Source organism: Hyperoodon ampullatus (assembly GCF_949752795.1).
Source record: "Hyperoodon ampullatus genome assembly, chromosome: 15".
In the NCBI taxonomy this organism is placed as follows: domain Eukaryota; kingdom Metazoa; phylum Chordata; class Mammalia; order Artiodactyla; family Ziphiidae; genus Hyperoodon; species Hyperoodon ampullatus.
This window is the reverse complement of record NC_136928.1, coordinates 63,307,651-63,325,697: the sequence shown is the minus strand read 5'-3', so window position 1 is coordinate 63,325,697 and position 18,047 is coordinate 63,307,651. Positions and strand designations below refer to the sequence as shown.

General features: G+C 38.0%; 1 protein-coding gene across 1 annotated transcript in view; it reads right to left on the bottom strand.

Moving 5' to 3' along the window:
* Positions 1 to 3,534: 3,534 nt before the first annotated feature.
* Positions 3,535 to 18,047, bottom strand: part of NLRC4 (NLR family CARD domain containing 4) — a gene marked incomplete at both ends in the record, with an annotated part of 34,832 nt that continues 20,319 nt past the window's right edge. Inside the window, one exon of the mRNA XM_079720714.1 lies at positions 3,535 to 3,827. Within this exon, the coding sequence (XP_079576840.1) occupies positions 3,535 to 3,827 (293 nt within the window). The remainder of the gene's footprint in view (positions 3,828 to 18,047) is intronic.

The following is an 18,047-nucleotide window of genomic DNA, read 5'->3' as shown; positions in this document are numbered from 1 at the left end:
GTTTATTTAGTAATCCAACGTTGCATCGACTGTTCAATCATTTACTCTAATTAGAGAATAGTAGGTTTGTTCACATTTCATGAAACCAATGAAACTATATTTTTGTAAAATGTATTTGGGGCAGTGAGAACCTTCTAAATGTTATAGGCTTTAAATAGGCTTCCTTTAGAAAGCTGTTTCTCTAAATTTGAATTTTGCTATCTTTGGTTTCATAGTTGACTGCAGTGTGATATAACACTACCTTTATAAGAGAGCCACTTGATGGAGTGGATCTGCCACATTATTAAAAATATAATACTTTCTTCAGTGAAATTTATAAACATGCTTCTTGAGTACACATTTTAGGAAAAGAAAAAGTCCATTTTAAAAGTAAAAGTCTCTTTTATAGATTTTTCCAAACATAATTGCTACATTTTCCTTTGAGGTCCTCCTGAATTATGTCTTGCAAAGTAAAAGCAAACATTTTTATCAGAAATTTTAAAACATATTTTACCATCTGGCACAACTTGAAATTTTTACTTATCAGTTTTTTAATAGTTTTTCTCATTAAAAAATTTCAGTACATTTGTAAGTGGCCCATCATTCTCAAAGTGTTTTATTTTGGTTAAATAGATACCAAATGCTTAGGTGATATGCAGTGAAGGAATCCCAGTTTTCTTTCTTACATTTAACCAAATACTGACATAATGATAGATTTATCTTTTTTGTCACCTTTTCATTGGTTGACTTTAATTTCTTATTTTATTAACAAAATATATCACCAAAATTACCAAATATTACCAAAATAGGTGGAATTCCATATGTAGTAATACGATTTAATCTTTTTTCAAAGTTGCATGAACAATTTGAGTTTACATTATATAATTTTACCAAAACATAGTGGACCCTAGGTTATAGAATACAGTATTGTTATATCTGCATTAGGCAATTTCTAACTTATTTTGTTTTGCTTTATTGAAAATAGTGAATCGAAGTGTGAGAATCATGTAAATTATTTTTAAATTATTTTCCAAATGCAAATGTTAAGGACTTTCTAACATGGCCAGCATTACTTATAAAAAGTATAACAAGCAGCAGTCACAGATTACCTATGAGATTTTTTTTTCATTTTATCATGAGTTTTATAATTAGGGTTTAAAAATGGATTTTGAGAGTGGATTCAACTTTTCTAGAATCCAGTACTTCTGAAGATTTATGACATTTCCAGCCATCAGCAGCTATCTAGAGAAGTTTTTTTTTTAGATTTTGCAAGTTTCTTCAATAAACTCACCCTCTTTTAAATTTGAGCAACACTCCCAAATCCTGTTTCTTTACAGTAGAATCATAAACATCTAAGAAGCCATCTCTGTCGAGCAGAATTGTAGTCATCCTGTGATAATAAGTGACCATGTCCCAAATAACTTTTGCTTGATGAGGAGTTGATCATTGTCTTTGACACCTGCAACCCTGTTCAGGCAGTTGACCTGCTGAAGAAATAGAGCCCACGCTACCTTGACTGCCGGGGAAAGTGAAACTTTGTAAAATGTGATAAGGCAACCTGTTCCTTGACGTTTGTCTTATGTTCTCCAACTATTACTATACCTATTATTGGTCTACTATTACAGGGTGATTTTTCCTCCATTGACCTCATCTAAACATGAATTCGGGTCATGCATGAAATCTGAAGAACTGCCGTGTACTGAGTGATGATTAAGAGGTATGTGCTGCCATGCTGTGCATGTCTTCTCCATCTCCAGGGGATTTTTAAAGTACCCAGGTACTGAACACAGTTCTGTGAGATGTTAAACGCCTATTTCCTTAACACCCATTTAGAGGTAGCACCTGTGCAATTAATTGTCCTTCCAAAGGTGCTTTGATACCCACCTACACTATTTGAGAAGTTGCATATGGGTTCTGAAAGAATTGGCTCTACTTGCTGAAATTCAGTAATGCCAACTGCTTCAGGTGACATTGTTCCGGCATTGTTATATAAAGAAGCCTTATTTGCCAAGATCTGACCAGGTTCTGGATATGAAAATAAGAAGCTTGCCCAGCATAGGCCTAGATGTAGTAGCCTTACTAGTAAATCTTGCCACAGAGTTACTTGAAGCTAGACAAAGAAGCAAGTTTGAATTAAGTACTTGACCCATGGTTTGTGATTAAGAGCAAGCTTCGTGGAATATGATTAATCCTGTTTGAGAAATTGCTATATTATAACGGAAAAAAACACTGGACTAGAAGACAAGAGATTTGGATTCCGATCCTCATGCTGCCACTATATAAGTAGTTTTATAACCATGGGCAAGTCATTTAACTTCTGTGAGGCTTCTCATCTGTAAAGTTAGGGTGGGAAATGAAGTAGTTGATCTGGAAACTATCAGCTCTAAAATTGTATGACTAAATCTGCAGAATATATGCCCACTTGCGAAACGGAATATTGTACCTAGTATTTCTTTTCAGTGACTACCTCAACATACAGGCCAAGTGTTACCTATGCCAATACCCGAGCCATTAATTGGAGATGCCATGAGAGCAGAGGGTAAACTACAGGTTGACACCATTTTGGTTTTTGTTTATTTCAGACTTGCCTCAACTTAAATCTGTTTAGATTAAACAGATTTTTCTTAGACTTCTTTCTTTGTGGGGAAGGATTATTTTTGGAGGTGGTGGGGAAAAGATTAGGGCAGGGTACCCTTAGCTTCCATAGGGTACAAAATAATGGGGTCCATTTTTTCTTTCTTCCTTAATCTCTGAAGTCACAGATGGAATTACATACATGTATCAGCAACTGGTTTAGCTACTCATTCAAGCCTCTGATTTAGCTACTCATAAACTGCCAATTTTTTGCTTAACTAAAGATTGCTGATCTTTTTGGGGAGTCTGATCTGCTTCTTATGTAAGAAAATAATTTTTACATTCCAAATTGTTTGAATTAAACTGTTTGAATAAAGAACATACATGGAGTTTTTCTCTCTGCTTTTAAATAATTTTGGCCTGTTCTTTATTGGTAACTTTATCCCATATTCAGCAAATGCTTGTCGAGAGTATAGTACATGCCAGGCCCTGTACTAAGTAAATGTGCATACAATATATAAATTTTGGTGACCTGCTATTCTTGAGACCAAAGGGAATACAAGGATAAACAGGAGTTCCCTTCAAGTAACTGATACTCCTAGTAGAAGTGATGGGACACCAGAACTACTTATAGATGTCAAGTTAAACTCCCTCCCATTTCCTCCTCTTCTTTGGGCTCATTTTCTTGGCATCCTCCTCTTTTCCTTCTCCTTTTTATTTGAATGATGAAACTAAGAAAGTAGATTTCCATGGAAGAGGCCAGCTAAGGAGGTGATGGTGCCACACATCATCCTGATATCAGTAAAAGAAGAAAAAGTTTAGAAGGGGTGAGTTAGGCAGACACTGCAGGATATTTTGTAGGTGTATAGTGGATTGCCATTTACTTTCAGACTCTTGGACTAGATGAGCAAAGATTTTTAAATCACCAGGCTGAAAGTAATGGGGTCCCCAGAGCATTCATGGGCTTAGAGTACCCTTTATTTAAGCAGTTACTAGTTTAAAAGCACCTTTAATAACACTGACATCATCATCATCAAATTGCCACCCAACAAGCCTAGCTTCTTGGAGAAAAGTTAATTTGGATAACACATGGCTAAGTTTTCTGACTAATGATGCATCAGGTAAAAGGCTTTTAGTACTGAAGTCAAAAAACACCAGTTGCTTAAGATTCTCAAATACACTCATGAAGGCAAGCCATCCATCACTGCTCACACAATTTCCTGCCAAATCCAGCTGTTGGAGATTTTTCAGAGGGTTCATTTCAAAAAATGCACCTGAATAAAAAGATAGAAATAAGTATGTTAGCTGGAAGCAAAACAGCTTTTTTTTTTTTTAAGAGACCATGTTTGGACTAGTGCTTTGCTTAAGAAAGAAATCAGAATTCTCTGTAGTTAGAGCAGTGATTGTGAACCTGGTCCTTTATATTTACAAATTATATTTTTCCTAAAATGTAAGGGAATCTGATAAATAGTAATTAGTATAGCAAACCAATATAAATGAATTATATATTTTCCCTTTTCCTGACTCTTCCAGGAAATGGAAAATTGCATAAAAATTGAGGTATGAGAGATGCAATTAGAATATTCAGTACCTGTTTTCAAAACTGGAGTCGGACTTCGACAATATTAGGTCACTTCCTCTTCTGAAGAAGCAAACACTACCTAACTATTGTTCCTTTGGGTGTGGAATATTCCTAACTGTGAACTTGAGTAAGTAAGTTCCTTCAGAATCTCAAGATTTGGAGCTTTGGGCTTATTTTTAACCCTCCCTAGACTCTTCAGGAACTTCCTCTTTTCCTTACAGAATAGGGCACTCTGCCTCCTACAAAGGGAACGTAAACATCCTAGCCATTTCAATGAAATCAAAGATAACACCCTAAGGAATGGAGGAGTAAAGAAAAAGTAGGTTTCTGGCTCTGAAAGACTGCACAGAGCAAAGCCACCCCAACTGCCTGGACTGCCCACTTCTGAGTATTATAGGAGAGGGGAATAAAGCTCTGTGTTCTGTAAGCCAAGGTGTGGTTGGGTCTTTTGTTACACCAGCTTAGCCTGTGCCCAGCCTAGCTCATACATAGGGCCTCACTTTCTCCTCTCTTTCTCCTTCCCATAATGAGCCCTTCTCTCTTCCTTATGGGTAACTTTCTTCCTGCTCTCTCTTATCCATCATGTTCAAGTCCTTTCTGCCTCTGCCCTCTTTCCCATATGCTTCCCAGCATGGCATGTGGTCAGTCAAAATACTGGTTGCCAATTAGCGTGTCTGTATATAAGGCTCTTTCCCCAAAGAGCAACTTCATTTCTCCTTCCCAACTAGTAGAACAGATTTCACCACCTAAAAGGAACTTTAACAGAGAAGAATTTCAAGCCCATTCCATCCTCAGAGGGTAAGCTCTTTATACAGACTGTCTGCCAAGCTTAAAGAATAAGAGAGCTTCTTGCATAATTACTAGAATGTGGGCAAGCACAAGAGCCAAGAACAAGCAATATAATCCATAATCAAGGGCATGCATTTTGTTCATTTAATCTGCAGAGGAGCAGACTACTGAGAGAAGAGGAATCTGTGACATTTAGAGCTGTAGGCTATACGTGGGCTGTGGAGAACACAAGTGGCTCGATCCAAATTTCAGGCAGAATCTCAAATCCTCTGATCCTTGAAGGTTCCTACATCCTAAATAAAACTCAGGTGTGGCCAGAGACCACCCTGTAGTTCCCCTGACCTAGAGCTCTTACCATTTATTCATTCAGCAAACATTTTTGAGTGCCTACTGTGTACCCCGGATTGTGCTAGGGTGCTGGAGATATGTAAAAGGACATACATGGTCTCTGTCTCATTGGGCTTATAATATAGTGCAAAAACATACATTATAAAGTAATTGCTGGCACAGCATTGTAAATCAACTATACTTCAATAAAAATAAATTTAAAAAAATAATTAGATGGGTGTTAGGTGCTGTGGGTAGGTCAGGGTGCCCTGGGAGCACACAAAGGCAATAGGTTTTGCAACTTCACTTTGTTTCCAGAGCAGTGGCAATTGGGCTTACATGCTTCAGGAGTAAGGATCCTTCTCAGGTAGTATTGAATTGCCTCCAAGGAAAGGCCCCACAAAGGAAGAGTCTATTTTTCTTTCCTCATCACCCACAGTGAACCTAACCCCCTCCCTCAGGTGCACAGAGCTTCCTATCAACTTGTGCCTCACTCTAAAATGTGAAGAGAACAGTATAGGAATACCAGACAATTGAGAACAGCCGCCAACAAGGAAGGCTGTTCCTTTGACTAAAAGCCAAACAAAAATGAGGCAACATAGGGAACAGGAAAAACGAACTTCAAAAACCTAGTTTTTTTCACAGACCCTAAAAAGTTACTGCGTCTAACACAACAAAAATAAGATGCTATTTTTTTTTTAAAGAATACAATTAGAAAACAAGAAAGAGCACTTGGAAAATTATCAGGATCCATGTGGCAGAATGATTTGGCCCAGGATTTACCACTGAGCTAGAACATGAGTACGGTCTGTGGTGGGTGTTTTTTTTTTTTTTTTTTTTTTGAGAACAGACTGGATAATGGAGTTCAGATGAGATGGCTGTCTTTTTGAGAACATGCTGGATAAGAGAGTTCAGCCTCAAACATTTAAATCAAACTACGTCATCTAAAAAAGAGTTAAGTTAGAACAGGTGAAATAGATCCCTGAGCTAGCGATGATTTCTTTCTGATAGTCCCAGATTGCTGATGGGCTAGAAACAAAATTTGGGGAGTCAGAATTTTTAAATGGCACTTAAAGCTTTAAGATTAAATGGAATCTCTAAGGAAGAAGAGCAGAGCACCTAGGACCAAGTTTTCAGAGAAATTTGGAGCATTTAATATCTATGTACAAGAATCGCCATTGCAAAGGAGACTGAGAAGTAACCAAGGTAGCATGGAAGTCAAGAGAACATTTCGAAAAGGAGGGGGAGTGCTCAGTGTCAACTTTTACACAGGTAAGTGAAACACTTTGGAAGATTTCCATTGAATTAAGACACATGCAGGTGTGTAGAGAATCAGCTGGAATGAGTGGGAAGCAGAGGATGACCAGGAAGTGGAGATGTACTGAGGGTACATAAATTTTTGCCTCGAAGGGAAAGACGGGTTGATAGATAGCCATAGTAGGAAGATAGGAGTCAGGAAGAGTTTTATTTAAAATGAGAGAGATTTGAGCATCTTTAAAAACTGATAGATAATGAAAAAAAAACTGATAGATAATGAAAAAAAAACTGATAGGAAAGAGTCAGTAAAGAGGGGCATAATTGGTGAAATGATGTCCTTGAACAGGAATGAGGGCAGGGCTGGGATCTGAAGCACAGCTAGAGCAGAGAGACTGCCCTTAGATAGGAGGGAAGAGACATACTATAATGTAACAGGAGAAGGAGAGAGAGGGAAAAAAGAATCACATCCACTGTGAAATAGTGAAAGACTGGTGGATTAAGGAGAATAAAGTTTGAAATTGTTTATTTAGAGAGTGCTGCATACAGAGGCACAGTAAGATTGCCAGGAAATGTTGAGAGATTGTGTTTATTGTTTTAATAGACCTCATGTATTCAGAATTGGATAGGTCACTAATTTCACCTGTTCACTCATGAATCTATCACTTGGCCTGAGAATAAGAACATGGGTAAAAACTAGGATCTACTATGTGGTATCCCCCTATTGTACACATCTGCTGCCTTCTGACCCAAAGAAACTACTATTCTGATGTAGAGTTTATCATTCTTTTGTATTTTTTAAAATGTGGTTTTGACAGGCACTCTATGTCTAAAAAATACATTGCTTAGGATATACTTTTATGGACTTTTGGGGGAGATATAATACACATACCATAAAATTCACCCTTATAAAGTGTAACTGTAGTGGGTTTTAGTATATTCACAATGTTGTACACTACTATTTAATTCCAGGACATTTTAATCATCCCCAAGAATAAACTCCACAGTTACTAGCATTCATTCCCACCCTACCCCTGACATTGGCAACCATTAATCTACTTTCTGTTACTATAGATTTGCCTATTTTGGACATTTCATATAAATGGAGTCATACCATAATGTGGTCTTTTGTGACTGGTTTCTTTCACTTAGTATGATATTTTCAAGGTTCATCCATGTTATAGTGTATTCTAATACTTCATTCTTTTTATGGCTGAATAATACTCTATTATATGGATATATCACATTTTGTTTATCCATTCAGTAGTGATGGACATTTGGGTTGTTTCCACTTTGGGGCTATTAAACATGCTATGAACATTGCTGTACAAGTTTTTTTATGGACATATATTTTCATTTTCTCTTGGGTACCTCAGGGTGGAATTGGTAACTTTATGTTTAACCTTTTGAAGAGGTGCCAGAATGTTTTCCTATTCTAAAATTGAATGTTTCCAATTTCTCTATGTCCTTGTCAACACTTATTATTACCTGTTTTTATTATAACCGTCCTAGTGGGTGGCAAGAGGCATTTCACTGTGGCTTTGATTTGCATTTCCCTGATGGCTAATGATGTTGAGCATCTTTTATGATGCTTATTAGCCATTTATGTATCTTCTTTGGAGAAATGGCTATTCAGATCCTTTGCCTTTTCTAAACATTGAGTTGTCTTGTTATCAATGAGTTGTAAGAGTTCTTTATATATTCTAGATAGTAGTCCCTTATCAGATATGTGATATGAGTAAAGCCACTACAAACATACATGTGCTTATGTCTCCATTTTGATTAATGAAATTATGTTGCTCTGTTTTTTCTTGATCAGTCTTGCTTAATTTTTATCTATTTTGTTACTCTTTTTAAAGAACCAACTTTAAGCTTTACTAATCTTTTTTTAATTGTATTTTTTTTCTATTTCATTGATTTATACTCTTATGTTTATTGTATTGGGGTTTCCTCTGTTTTTCTGGCTTCTTAAATTAGAAACTTACTAATTTTCCAGCCTTTTCTAATATAAGTATTTAAGGCGATGAGAATTTTATTCAAGCCCTGCTTTTGCTGCATACCACAAGTTTCGTTATATAATGCTTTCTTACCATTTGCTCTAAATATTTTTGTTGAAACTTGTCACTATAAACTTGTAGTGTACCTATCTGCCAAATTGTGTGATTTTCCCCAGTAACCTGAGTGTAGGTACAGAAAAAGTGGAAAATTAAGGACAATCCAGGTTTTCGGTTTTGCCAGCAAATACACTGTATCTAATTTCATACCTTTCGGCCACATCTTATTTTCTCCCTGCATCTCATTAAGTAGTCTTTATTTAGAGACTCCACCTCTCATTATACTTTCTTCATTTCACTATTGCATCTATCGCACACAGCGATCACTAACTGTCATTGCCTGCACTGACTTGTAATACTGTGGGCCATGAGAGTTTCAGCTATTGTGACAAGAATGTTTGCAGGATGAAGGGTGGAATTTAAACTAGGTAGGAAGGAAAGTCGAGATAGACAGGGGCTATTCAGTAAGTAGATAGTAGTGAACTCAACAGGCTGGAAGTCCCAATGAAGTAAAATGAACTGGTGATGAGTCATTGACTAACCAGGATGGAAATTTAGAAGGTTGTTGTTTGAGAATGGATTATCTGAATTTAATATCTCAGAGGTAGAACAATTTTAAGTGGAATTATCATAATCTGATAATTCCATGCTCACAGATGGGTGAAGGAGAATGGAAGAGAAGGAACAAAGAGGAGGTTCCTGAGTGTTGCCTGAGTAGTTTCACAAAAGGAGTGAAGTCTTCTAGGTGGATGACCAGAGTTAGAGGGTGAGGAATTCTGTAAGACAGTTGCCAAAGGCTTCAGTGAATAAGAAAAGGTGACAAGAAGTTCAGAATTCATAGCAATAACAAAGGACAAACCATAGTCCAGTTAAATGGCCTAAGCTTCATGGGAGTAGGAATCCTTAATGAGGTTGGAGAAGGAGTGGACTAGAAGGGCAGAATGAGAATCAAGGAGAACCTGACCTTGCCTTTGATCTCTGAGAGGCATAAAAGTCAAGAAAATAAAAAGTGACTAAAGAGAGATGTAGGGGAGAACCAGGTTTCAGTTAGGACCAGGAGGTGTCTAAAACCTTTGGTAAAAAGGTACTTTTCTGAAAATACTCCCTGTGTCTCCAGTGCATCTCCCCTGCCCTGTATCTCATTAACTACTTCCTATGACATATTTCCTCCTTACTTCTTCCTATGTAGCCCTTATTTCATTAGACTCCCCATCTCTTATTACCAGTCTGCATTTTCTTATCCCATCTCAAGGCATATTGCATCTCATCCATCACATATACCATCACTAAATGGGGATGGGAATCCCAAAGCCAGGTCTGACCAGGAGAGGTGTTATGGACCAGAGCCAGGAAACTTATGCTAGAGGCTTGAACAGTTGGTTGGTTCAGATATAGTAAAGAGGTTGTGAACTCATACAAGTGTATTTTAGAACTTTTGGTTGATTTTATATATAAGAAAATAGCATTTACTATAATTGGGTTTCTAAGAACCCAAGCTAGCCTACATTTCATGTCAAATTGCGGAAGTGCTGTAAGTTAATTTGTTCATTCATACAACAAATAGTTATTGAGTTTGGGATATATACTCAATACCAAGTCTAATGGCCTGGGCCTGTTCCCAAAGACCTCACAGTTTAGTGGGGCAGAAAGACATATGAATACATTCTCTAAATTCAAATGGTAAGTGCTCTAATAAAAATAAATTGCTGTGTGTAATAATGAAAACCACTGTTTTTTAAAACCTGAATTGAATATAAGAACATTGGAAGACTGACATGTGTACTAAAGCTGAACATATTCTAACGTATAATCTTTACCTGTAATCCAAACCCACTCCTACATAGATACCCAGCAGAAATGTGGCCATTTGTTCACCAAAAGATATATACAAAGTTGTTCATAGCAGCACTATTCACAATATTCAAAAACTAAAAATTACTCAAATTATCAACAGTTGAATGGGAAAATCAGTTGAGGTATGTTCACACAATAGAAAATTTTACAACAATGAGAATGAATGAACCATGACTACACATAATAATGTGGATGAATTTCACACACATGATGTTCAACCAAAGAAAACACAAAAGAATACATACTACATGATTCCATTTATATAAAATTCAAAAACAGTCAAGACCAATCTATGATGTTAGAAGTCTGGATAGCAGTTACCCTTGGGAGAAGGGAGCAATAAAGCTGACAATCTTCTGTTTCTTGATCTGGGTACTAGTTACATGGGTATATGAACCTTATGAAAATTCCTTGTACTTTCTACTTGGGATTTGTACACTTTTCTGTGGGTATGTTATACTTCAATTAAAAAGTACAAAAACAAAATGAACCCTAATTCTGGCTTCATCTGCCTTTTAACACGATTCATATTATGGAGGAAATAAATCTATTCTTCTCTTTGATGTTTATAGAGCCCAGTGGTGGAGAGGTAGAGGAAAGACCTGGAACTGAAGACTGTTGTTTATAGAGCACATTAATATGTCTTTGGCTATGTGAAGGAAGGTCCTGAACCGAGCTTGGGCTTAGGGTGCTAGATATAATTGAATTACTTTTCATAATAACATGGAGGGATTTTTTTGTTTGTTTGTTTTGGAATTGCTGGGGTCTGTAAGAGATGGTGATGGAGGAAGACAGGGCAGTTGACAGGCAACTAGAGCCTAAATTGGCAGAAATGTTCTTGCATCTCATTGGGAATGGGGAAGTGCCAGTATTAAATTTAATCTGCTGTTCAGAACTATCATGTAATCCCACCCTTCCCAATTACTTATCAGCATTCAGTAAATCTGCTACATCTATAACTATACTGGGGCCTTCCAGTAGAAATTAAGGATAAGTGACTGTTCTACCCATCTGAGTCACTTGGAGCAGCGGTCCCCAACCTTTATGGCATCAGGGACTGGTTTTGTGGAAGACAATTTTTCCACGGACAGGGGAGTGGGTGTGGGTTGGTGGGTGGAGATGGCTCAGGCGGTAATGGGGAGCGGTGGATGAAGCTTTGCTCACTGGCCCGCTCCTCACCTCCTGCTGTGCAGCTCACTTCCTAACAGGCCGAGTCCAGTACTGGTCTGCAGGCCCGGGGGTTGGGGACCCCTGACTTGGAGGATAGGGGGAGAAATCACTGCAGGAAGCAAGATTACACAGATCTAGAGTCACACAAGAGCAGAAATGCAGAGCCAGAAATGACCATGGAAACAGAAGCTCTGGATCCAGGATATGGATTAGAGCAGTGGGGTTTTTTTTAATAACCATTTTTAAAATTGAAGTATAGTTAATTTAAAATGTTGTGTTAGTTTCAGGTGTACACCAAAGTGATTGTTCTATATATATATATGTATGTATATTTTTTCTTTTTCAGATTATTTTCCATTATACGTTATTACAAGATATTGAATATAGTTCCCTGTGTTGTACAGTAGGTCCTTCTTGCCCATCTATTTTATGTATAGTAGTGTGTATATGTTAATCCCAAATTCTCTCCCTGCCCCCACTGTCCCCTTTGGTAAGCATAAGATTGTTTTCTATGTCTGTGAGTCTATTTCTGTTCTGTAAATAAGTATTTGCATCATTTTTTTAGATTCCACATATAAGTGATATCATATGATATTTGTCTTTCTCTGACTTACTTAACATGATCATCTCTAGATCCATCCATGTTGCTGCAAATGGCATTATTTCATGCTTTTTATGGCTAAGTAATATTCCATTGTATATATGCACCACATCTTCTTTTTTTTTTTTTTTTTGCGGTACGTGGGCCTCTCACTGTTGTGGCCTCTCCCGTTGTGGAGCACAGGCTCCGGACGCGCAGACTCAGCAGCCATGGCTCATGGGCCTAACCGCTCCGCGGCATGTGGGATCTTCCCAGACCAGGGCTCGAACCCGTGTCCCCTGCATCGGCAGGCGGACTCCCAACCACTGCGCCACCAGGGAAGCCCCTGCACCACATCTTCTTTATGCATTCATCTGTCAATGAACATTTAGGTTGCTTCCATGTCTCGGCTCTTGTAAATAGTGCTATGAACACTGGGGTGCATGTATCTTTTTGAATTAGAGTTTTCTCAGGATATATGCCCAGGACTAGGATTGCTGGATCGTATGGTAACTCTATTTTTAGTTTTTAAAGGAACCTCCATACCATTTTCCATAGTGGCTGCACCAACTTACATTCCTACCAACAGTGAAACAGGATTCCTTTTTTGGATAAGTATTTTTTTTTAAGCTTCAGGGTATCCCCTCCTTTAGGGGAACATGAGATGAATTTAATGGATTGCAATCAGCATTTGTTTTAAGTGAAATTGGATAGATAGTAAGAATAGAAAATAACAGAGTGTATCACACATAGCAAAAGATAATTACTTTCTGTGAAACTTTAAAAATGTATATGTACGTGTGTATTGGATTATGAGATAAAAGGTATTTTTTAAATGTGGGTCCTAGTCAAAAAAAGTTCAAAAGACTCAGGACAAGAGGCTTAAAACAACCAACTAGGTTATGTGTAGGGTGCAGAAGAGGGAGCATAAGGAGACTGTTTCACCAAGAAGGAGATATGTCAGCTAGGTCTTAAAGGACTATAGGAGGAGGTGAAGGACTTCCTAGAGGAAGTGCATATACAAAGGCATTTCTGGGGACTAGCAAGAGTTCCATGAGGATGGAACCTCACATAGGTGGGGAGGCATGCAGAAGATGAAGGTGGAGAGGAAGGTGTATTGAGACTCTGTTATAAAGGGTCTTATACATCAAAAGCGAGCAGGTTATATTTTATTTTGCAGGCTGAGGAAGATCTTTTTTAAAGGAAAATGACCCTAGCATCTGGTTCCCCTTGAAGGCCCCCAGAGGATAATGATCATAGTACCATTTATTGAGCATATACAGTGGGTCAATGTTGAACTTACTTAATATGCATTAGCTCAATTGTGGATTAGCACAATAACCTCTCATATGGTAGACATCATAATTTTCCCCATTTGACAGATGAGCAAATGGAGGCTCAGAGACGTCACGTTGCTGCAGACCATACATCTATCAAGTGGAAGGGATGGGCAGGTCTGTCTGACTCCAAAACAAATGCACCTAACCACTTCATAATGATGGAGCCTCTAGAGGGGACTGACAGATAGCAGTCTCATCACCTGGCTAGAGACCAAAGGCAGAGAACGCTTGGCTTTCACTCTTCAGCTTATGCCTCAAGCCCAAGCAGACTGCTTTTTATACCTCTGGGAGGTGGAGGAAATGGCTGGAGGGGAGCCATGCCAGCACCTACACTCTCTCCCTCCTTTCATCAACTCTTCTGCCTCTAACCCTCTCCCTGCTTCAGTATGACAACCTTCTGATGTCCCTGTTTCTTTATAAAACAGGAATAATAATGTTAGGTTTTATTAGACATATAATGATAATTCCACAAATTCTTTTTAAAAACACTTTGAGAATAAATTAGCGGCTACTATTGAGTTTTTATTTAGTCATTTTTTTCACTTGCATTTTGGGGTACATCATAACAGCTAAATTTCCAAGAGTCAGCTGTCTTCTGTTATGTTTAAATTTCTCATTTACATATGGAGGCGATTAGGCACTAGGCTATTAAAGTAAAATCGCAAATTTCTGCCTACCTTAGTTCTCAATAAACACACCATCTCCTTCTCTGGTCTCGATGGCCAGCCTCAGAAGTGGGCAAATTAAGCAACTACCTACTTAAAGATTTGAAAGATGGTAAAAGGTCTTTACCTAAAAATGCCTCCCCCACCTGTAATTCTAATTCTACACACTCCCCAACAGCCTCCTTGAAGAAAAAACATATTCTTTCCAACTTGCTTTAGGTATGAGGTTACCTGAGAGGGATTATTTATTAGCTAACTAATTAGTCTGTCACAGAAGCCACCTGCTTCCAACATCAACCGGAATGGCAGGGAAGCCTGAAAGAATGACAGCCAAGATGATATGATTTGGTGGGTTAAGGAAAGTGAGTGGGTAGAGAAGATGGAAGTGGAGTTAGAAATTAAGGGAAGGAAAGATCCATAACTTGGAGCACCACTAAGAAAGGCAAAACCTTTGCACAGGCCTCTCCAGGAGACTCTGCAAGACCAGCAGCCATGTGGCTGACAGGGTCTTGGTGCTCCAGCCAGGTGTCAGGCCTGTGCCTCTGAGGTGGGAGATCTGGGTTCAGGACATTCATCCACCAGAGACATCCCAGCTCCATGTAATAGCAAATGGCAAAAGCTCTCCAAGAGATCTCCATCTCAATGCTAAGACCCAGCTCCACTCAACAACCAGCAAGCTACAGTGCTGTACGCCCCATGCCAAACAATTAGAAAGACAGGAACACAACCCCACCCATTAGCTGCCTAAGATCATAATAAGGTCACAGACACCCCAAAATACACCTGAAGACACGGTCCTGCCCACCAGAAAGACAAGACCCAGCCTCATCCACCAGAACACAGGCACCAGTCCCCTACACCAGGAAGCCTACACAACCCACTGAACCAACCTTAGCCACTGGGGGCAGACACCAAAAACAACAGGAACTATGTACCTGCAGCCTGTGGAAAGGAGACCTCCAAAACAGTAAAGCAAAATGAGAAGACACAGAAACACACAGCAGATGAAGGAGCAAGGTAAAAACCCACCAGACCAAAAAAATGAAGAGGAAATAGGCAGTCTACCTGAAAAAGAATTCAGAGTAATGATACTAAAGATGATCCAAAATCTTGGAAGCAGAATGGAGGAAACACAAGAAACGTTTAACAAGGATCTAGAAGAACTAAAGAGCAACAAACTGATGAACAACACAATCAATGAAATTAAACATTCTCTAGAAGGAATCAATAGCAGAATAACTGAGGCAGAAGAATGGATAAGTGACCTAGAAGATAAAATAGTGGAAATAACTACTGCAGAGCAGAATAAAGAAGAATGAAAAGAATTGAGTACAGTCTTAGAAACTTCTGGGACAACATTAAACGCACCAACATTTGAATTATAGGGGTCCCAGAAGAAGGAGAGAAAAAGAAAGGTACTGAGAAAATATTTGAAGAGATTATAGTTGAAAACTTCCCTAATATGGGAAAGGAAATAATCAAGTCCAGGAAGCGCAGAGAGTCCCATACAGGATAAATCCAAGGAGAAACACACCAATACACATTAATCAAATTATCAAAAATTAAATACAAAAAAATATTAAGAGCAGCAAGGGAAAAACAACAAATAACATACAAGGGAATCCCCATAAGATTAACAGCTAATCCTTCAGCAGAAACTCTGCAAGCCAGAAGGGAGTGGCAAGACATATTTAAAGTGACAAAAGAGAAAAACCTACAACCAAGATTACCCAGCAAGCATCTCATTCAGATTTGATGGAGAAGTTAAAACCTTTACAGACAAGCAAAAGCTAAGAGAATTCACCACCACCAAACCAGCTTTACAACAAATGCTAAAGGAACGTCTCTAGTCAGGAAACACAAGAGCAGGAAAAGACCTACAATAACAAACCCAAAACAATTAAGAAAATGGTAATGGGAGCATACATATTGATAATTACCTTAAATGTAAATGGATTAAATGCTCCCATCAAAAGACATAGACTAACTGAATGGATACAAAAACAAGACCCGAATATACGCTGTCTACAAGAGACCCACTTCAGACCTCTGGACACATACAGACTGAAAGTGAGGGGATGGAAAAAGATATTCCATGCAAAGGGAAATCAAAAGAAAGCTGGAGTAGCAAGTCTCATATCAGACAAGATACACTTTAAAATAAAGACGATTACAAGAGACAAAGAAGGACACTACATAATGATCAAGGGATCAACCCAAGAAGAAGATATAACAATTGTAAATATTTATGCACCCAACATAGGAGCACCTCAATACATAAGGCAAAAGCTAACAGCCATAAAAGGGGAAATCGACAGTAACACAATCATAGTAGGGGACTTTAACACCCCACTTTCACCAATGGACAGATCATCCAAAATGAAAATAAATAAGGAAACACAAGCTTTAAATGATACAGTAAATAAGATGGACTTCATTGATATTTATAGGACATTCCATCCAAAAACAACAGCATACACTTTCTTCTCAAGTACTCATGGAACATTCTCCAGGATAGATCATATCTTGGGTCACAAGTCAAGCTTTGGTAAATTTAAGAAAGTTGAAATTGTATCAAGTATCTTTTCTGACCACAATGCTATTAGACTAGATATCAATTACTGGAAAAACATCTATAAAAAATACAAACATGTGAAGGCTAAATAATACACTGCTTAATAACCAAGAGATCACTGAAGAAATCAAAGAGGAAATCAAAAAATAACTAGAGACAAATGGCAATGAAAACACGACAACCCAAAACCTATGGGATGCAGCAAAAGCAGTTCTAAGAGGAAAGTTTATAGCAATACAATCCTACTTCAGGAAACAAAAAACATCCCAAATAAACAACCTAACCTTACAGCTAAAGCAATTAGAGAAAGAAGAACAAAGAAACACCCAAAGTTTGCAGAAAGAAATCATAAAGATCAGATCAGAAATAAATGAAAAAGAAGGAAACGATAGCAAAGATCAATAAAACTAAAAGCTGGTTCTTTGAGAAGATAAACAAAATTGATAAACCATTAGCTAGACTCATCAAGAAAAAAAGGCAAAAGACAAATCAATAGAATTAAAATGAAAAAGGAGAAGTAACAGCTGACACTGCAGAAATACAAAGGATCATGAGAGATTACTACAAGTAACTCTATGCCAATAAAGTGGACAACCTGGAAGAAATGGACAAATTCTTAGAAAAGCACAACCTTCTGAGACTGAACCAGGAAGAAATAGAAAATATAAACAGACCAATCACAAGTACTGAAATTGAGACCGTGACTAAAAATCTTCCAACAAACAAAAGCCCGGACCAGATGGCTTCACAGGCGAATTCTATCAAACATTTAGAGAAGAGCTAACACCTATCTTTCTCAAACTCTTCCAAAGTATATCAGAGGGAGGAACACTCCCAAACTCATTTTACGAGGCCACCATCACCCTGATACCAAAACCAGACAAAGATGTCACAAAGAAAGAAAACTACAGGCCAATATCACTGATGAACATAGATGTGAAAATCCTCAACAAAATACTAACAGAGTCCAACAGCACATTAAAAGGATCATAAACCATGATCAAGTGGGGTTTATCCCAGGAATGCAAGGATTCTTCTATATACACACCAATCAGTGTGATAAACCATATTAACAACTTGAAGAAGAAAAACTATATGATCATCTCAATAGATGCAGAAAAAGCTTTCGACAAAATTCAACACCGATTTGTGATAAATACCCTCCAGAAAGTAGGCATAGAGGGAACTTCCCTCAACATTTTAAAGGCCATATCTGACAAACCCACAGCCAACATCGTTGTCAATGGTGAGAAACAAACCATTTCCTCTAAGATCAGGAGCAGGACAAGGTTTTCCACTCTCAC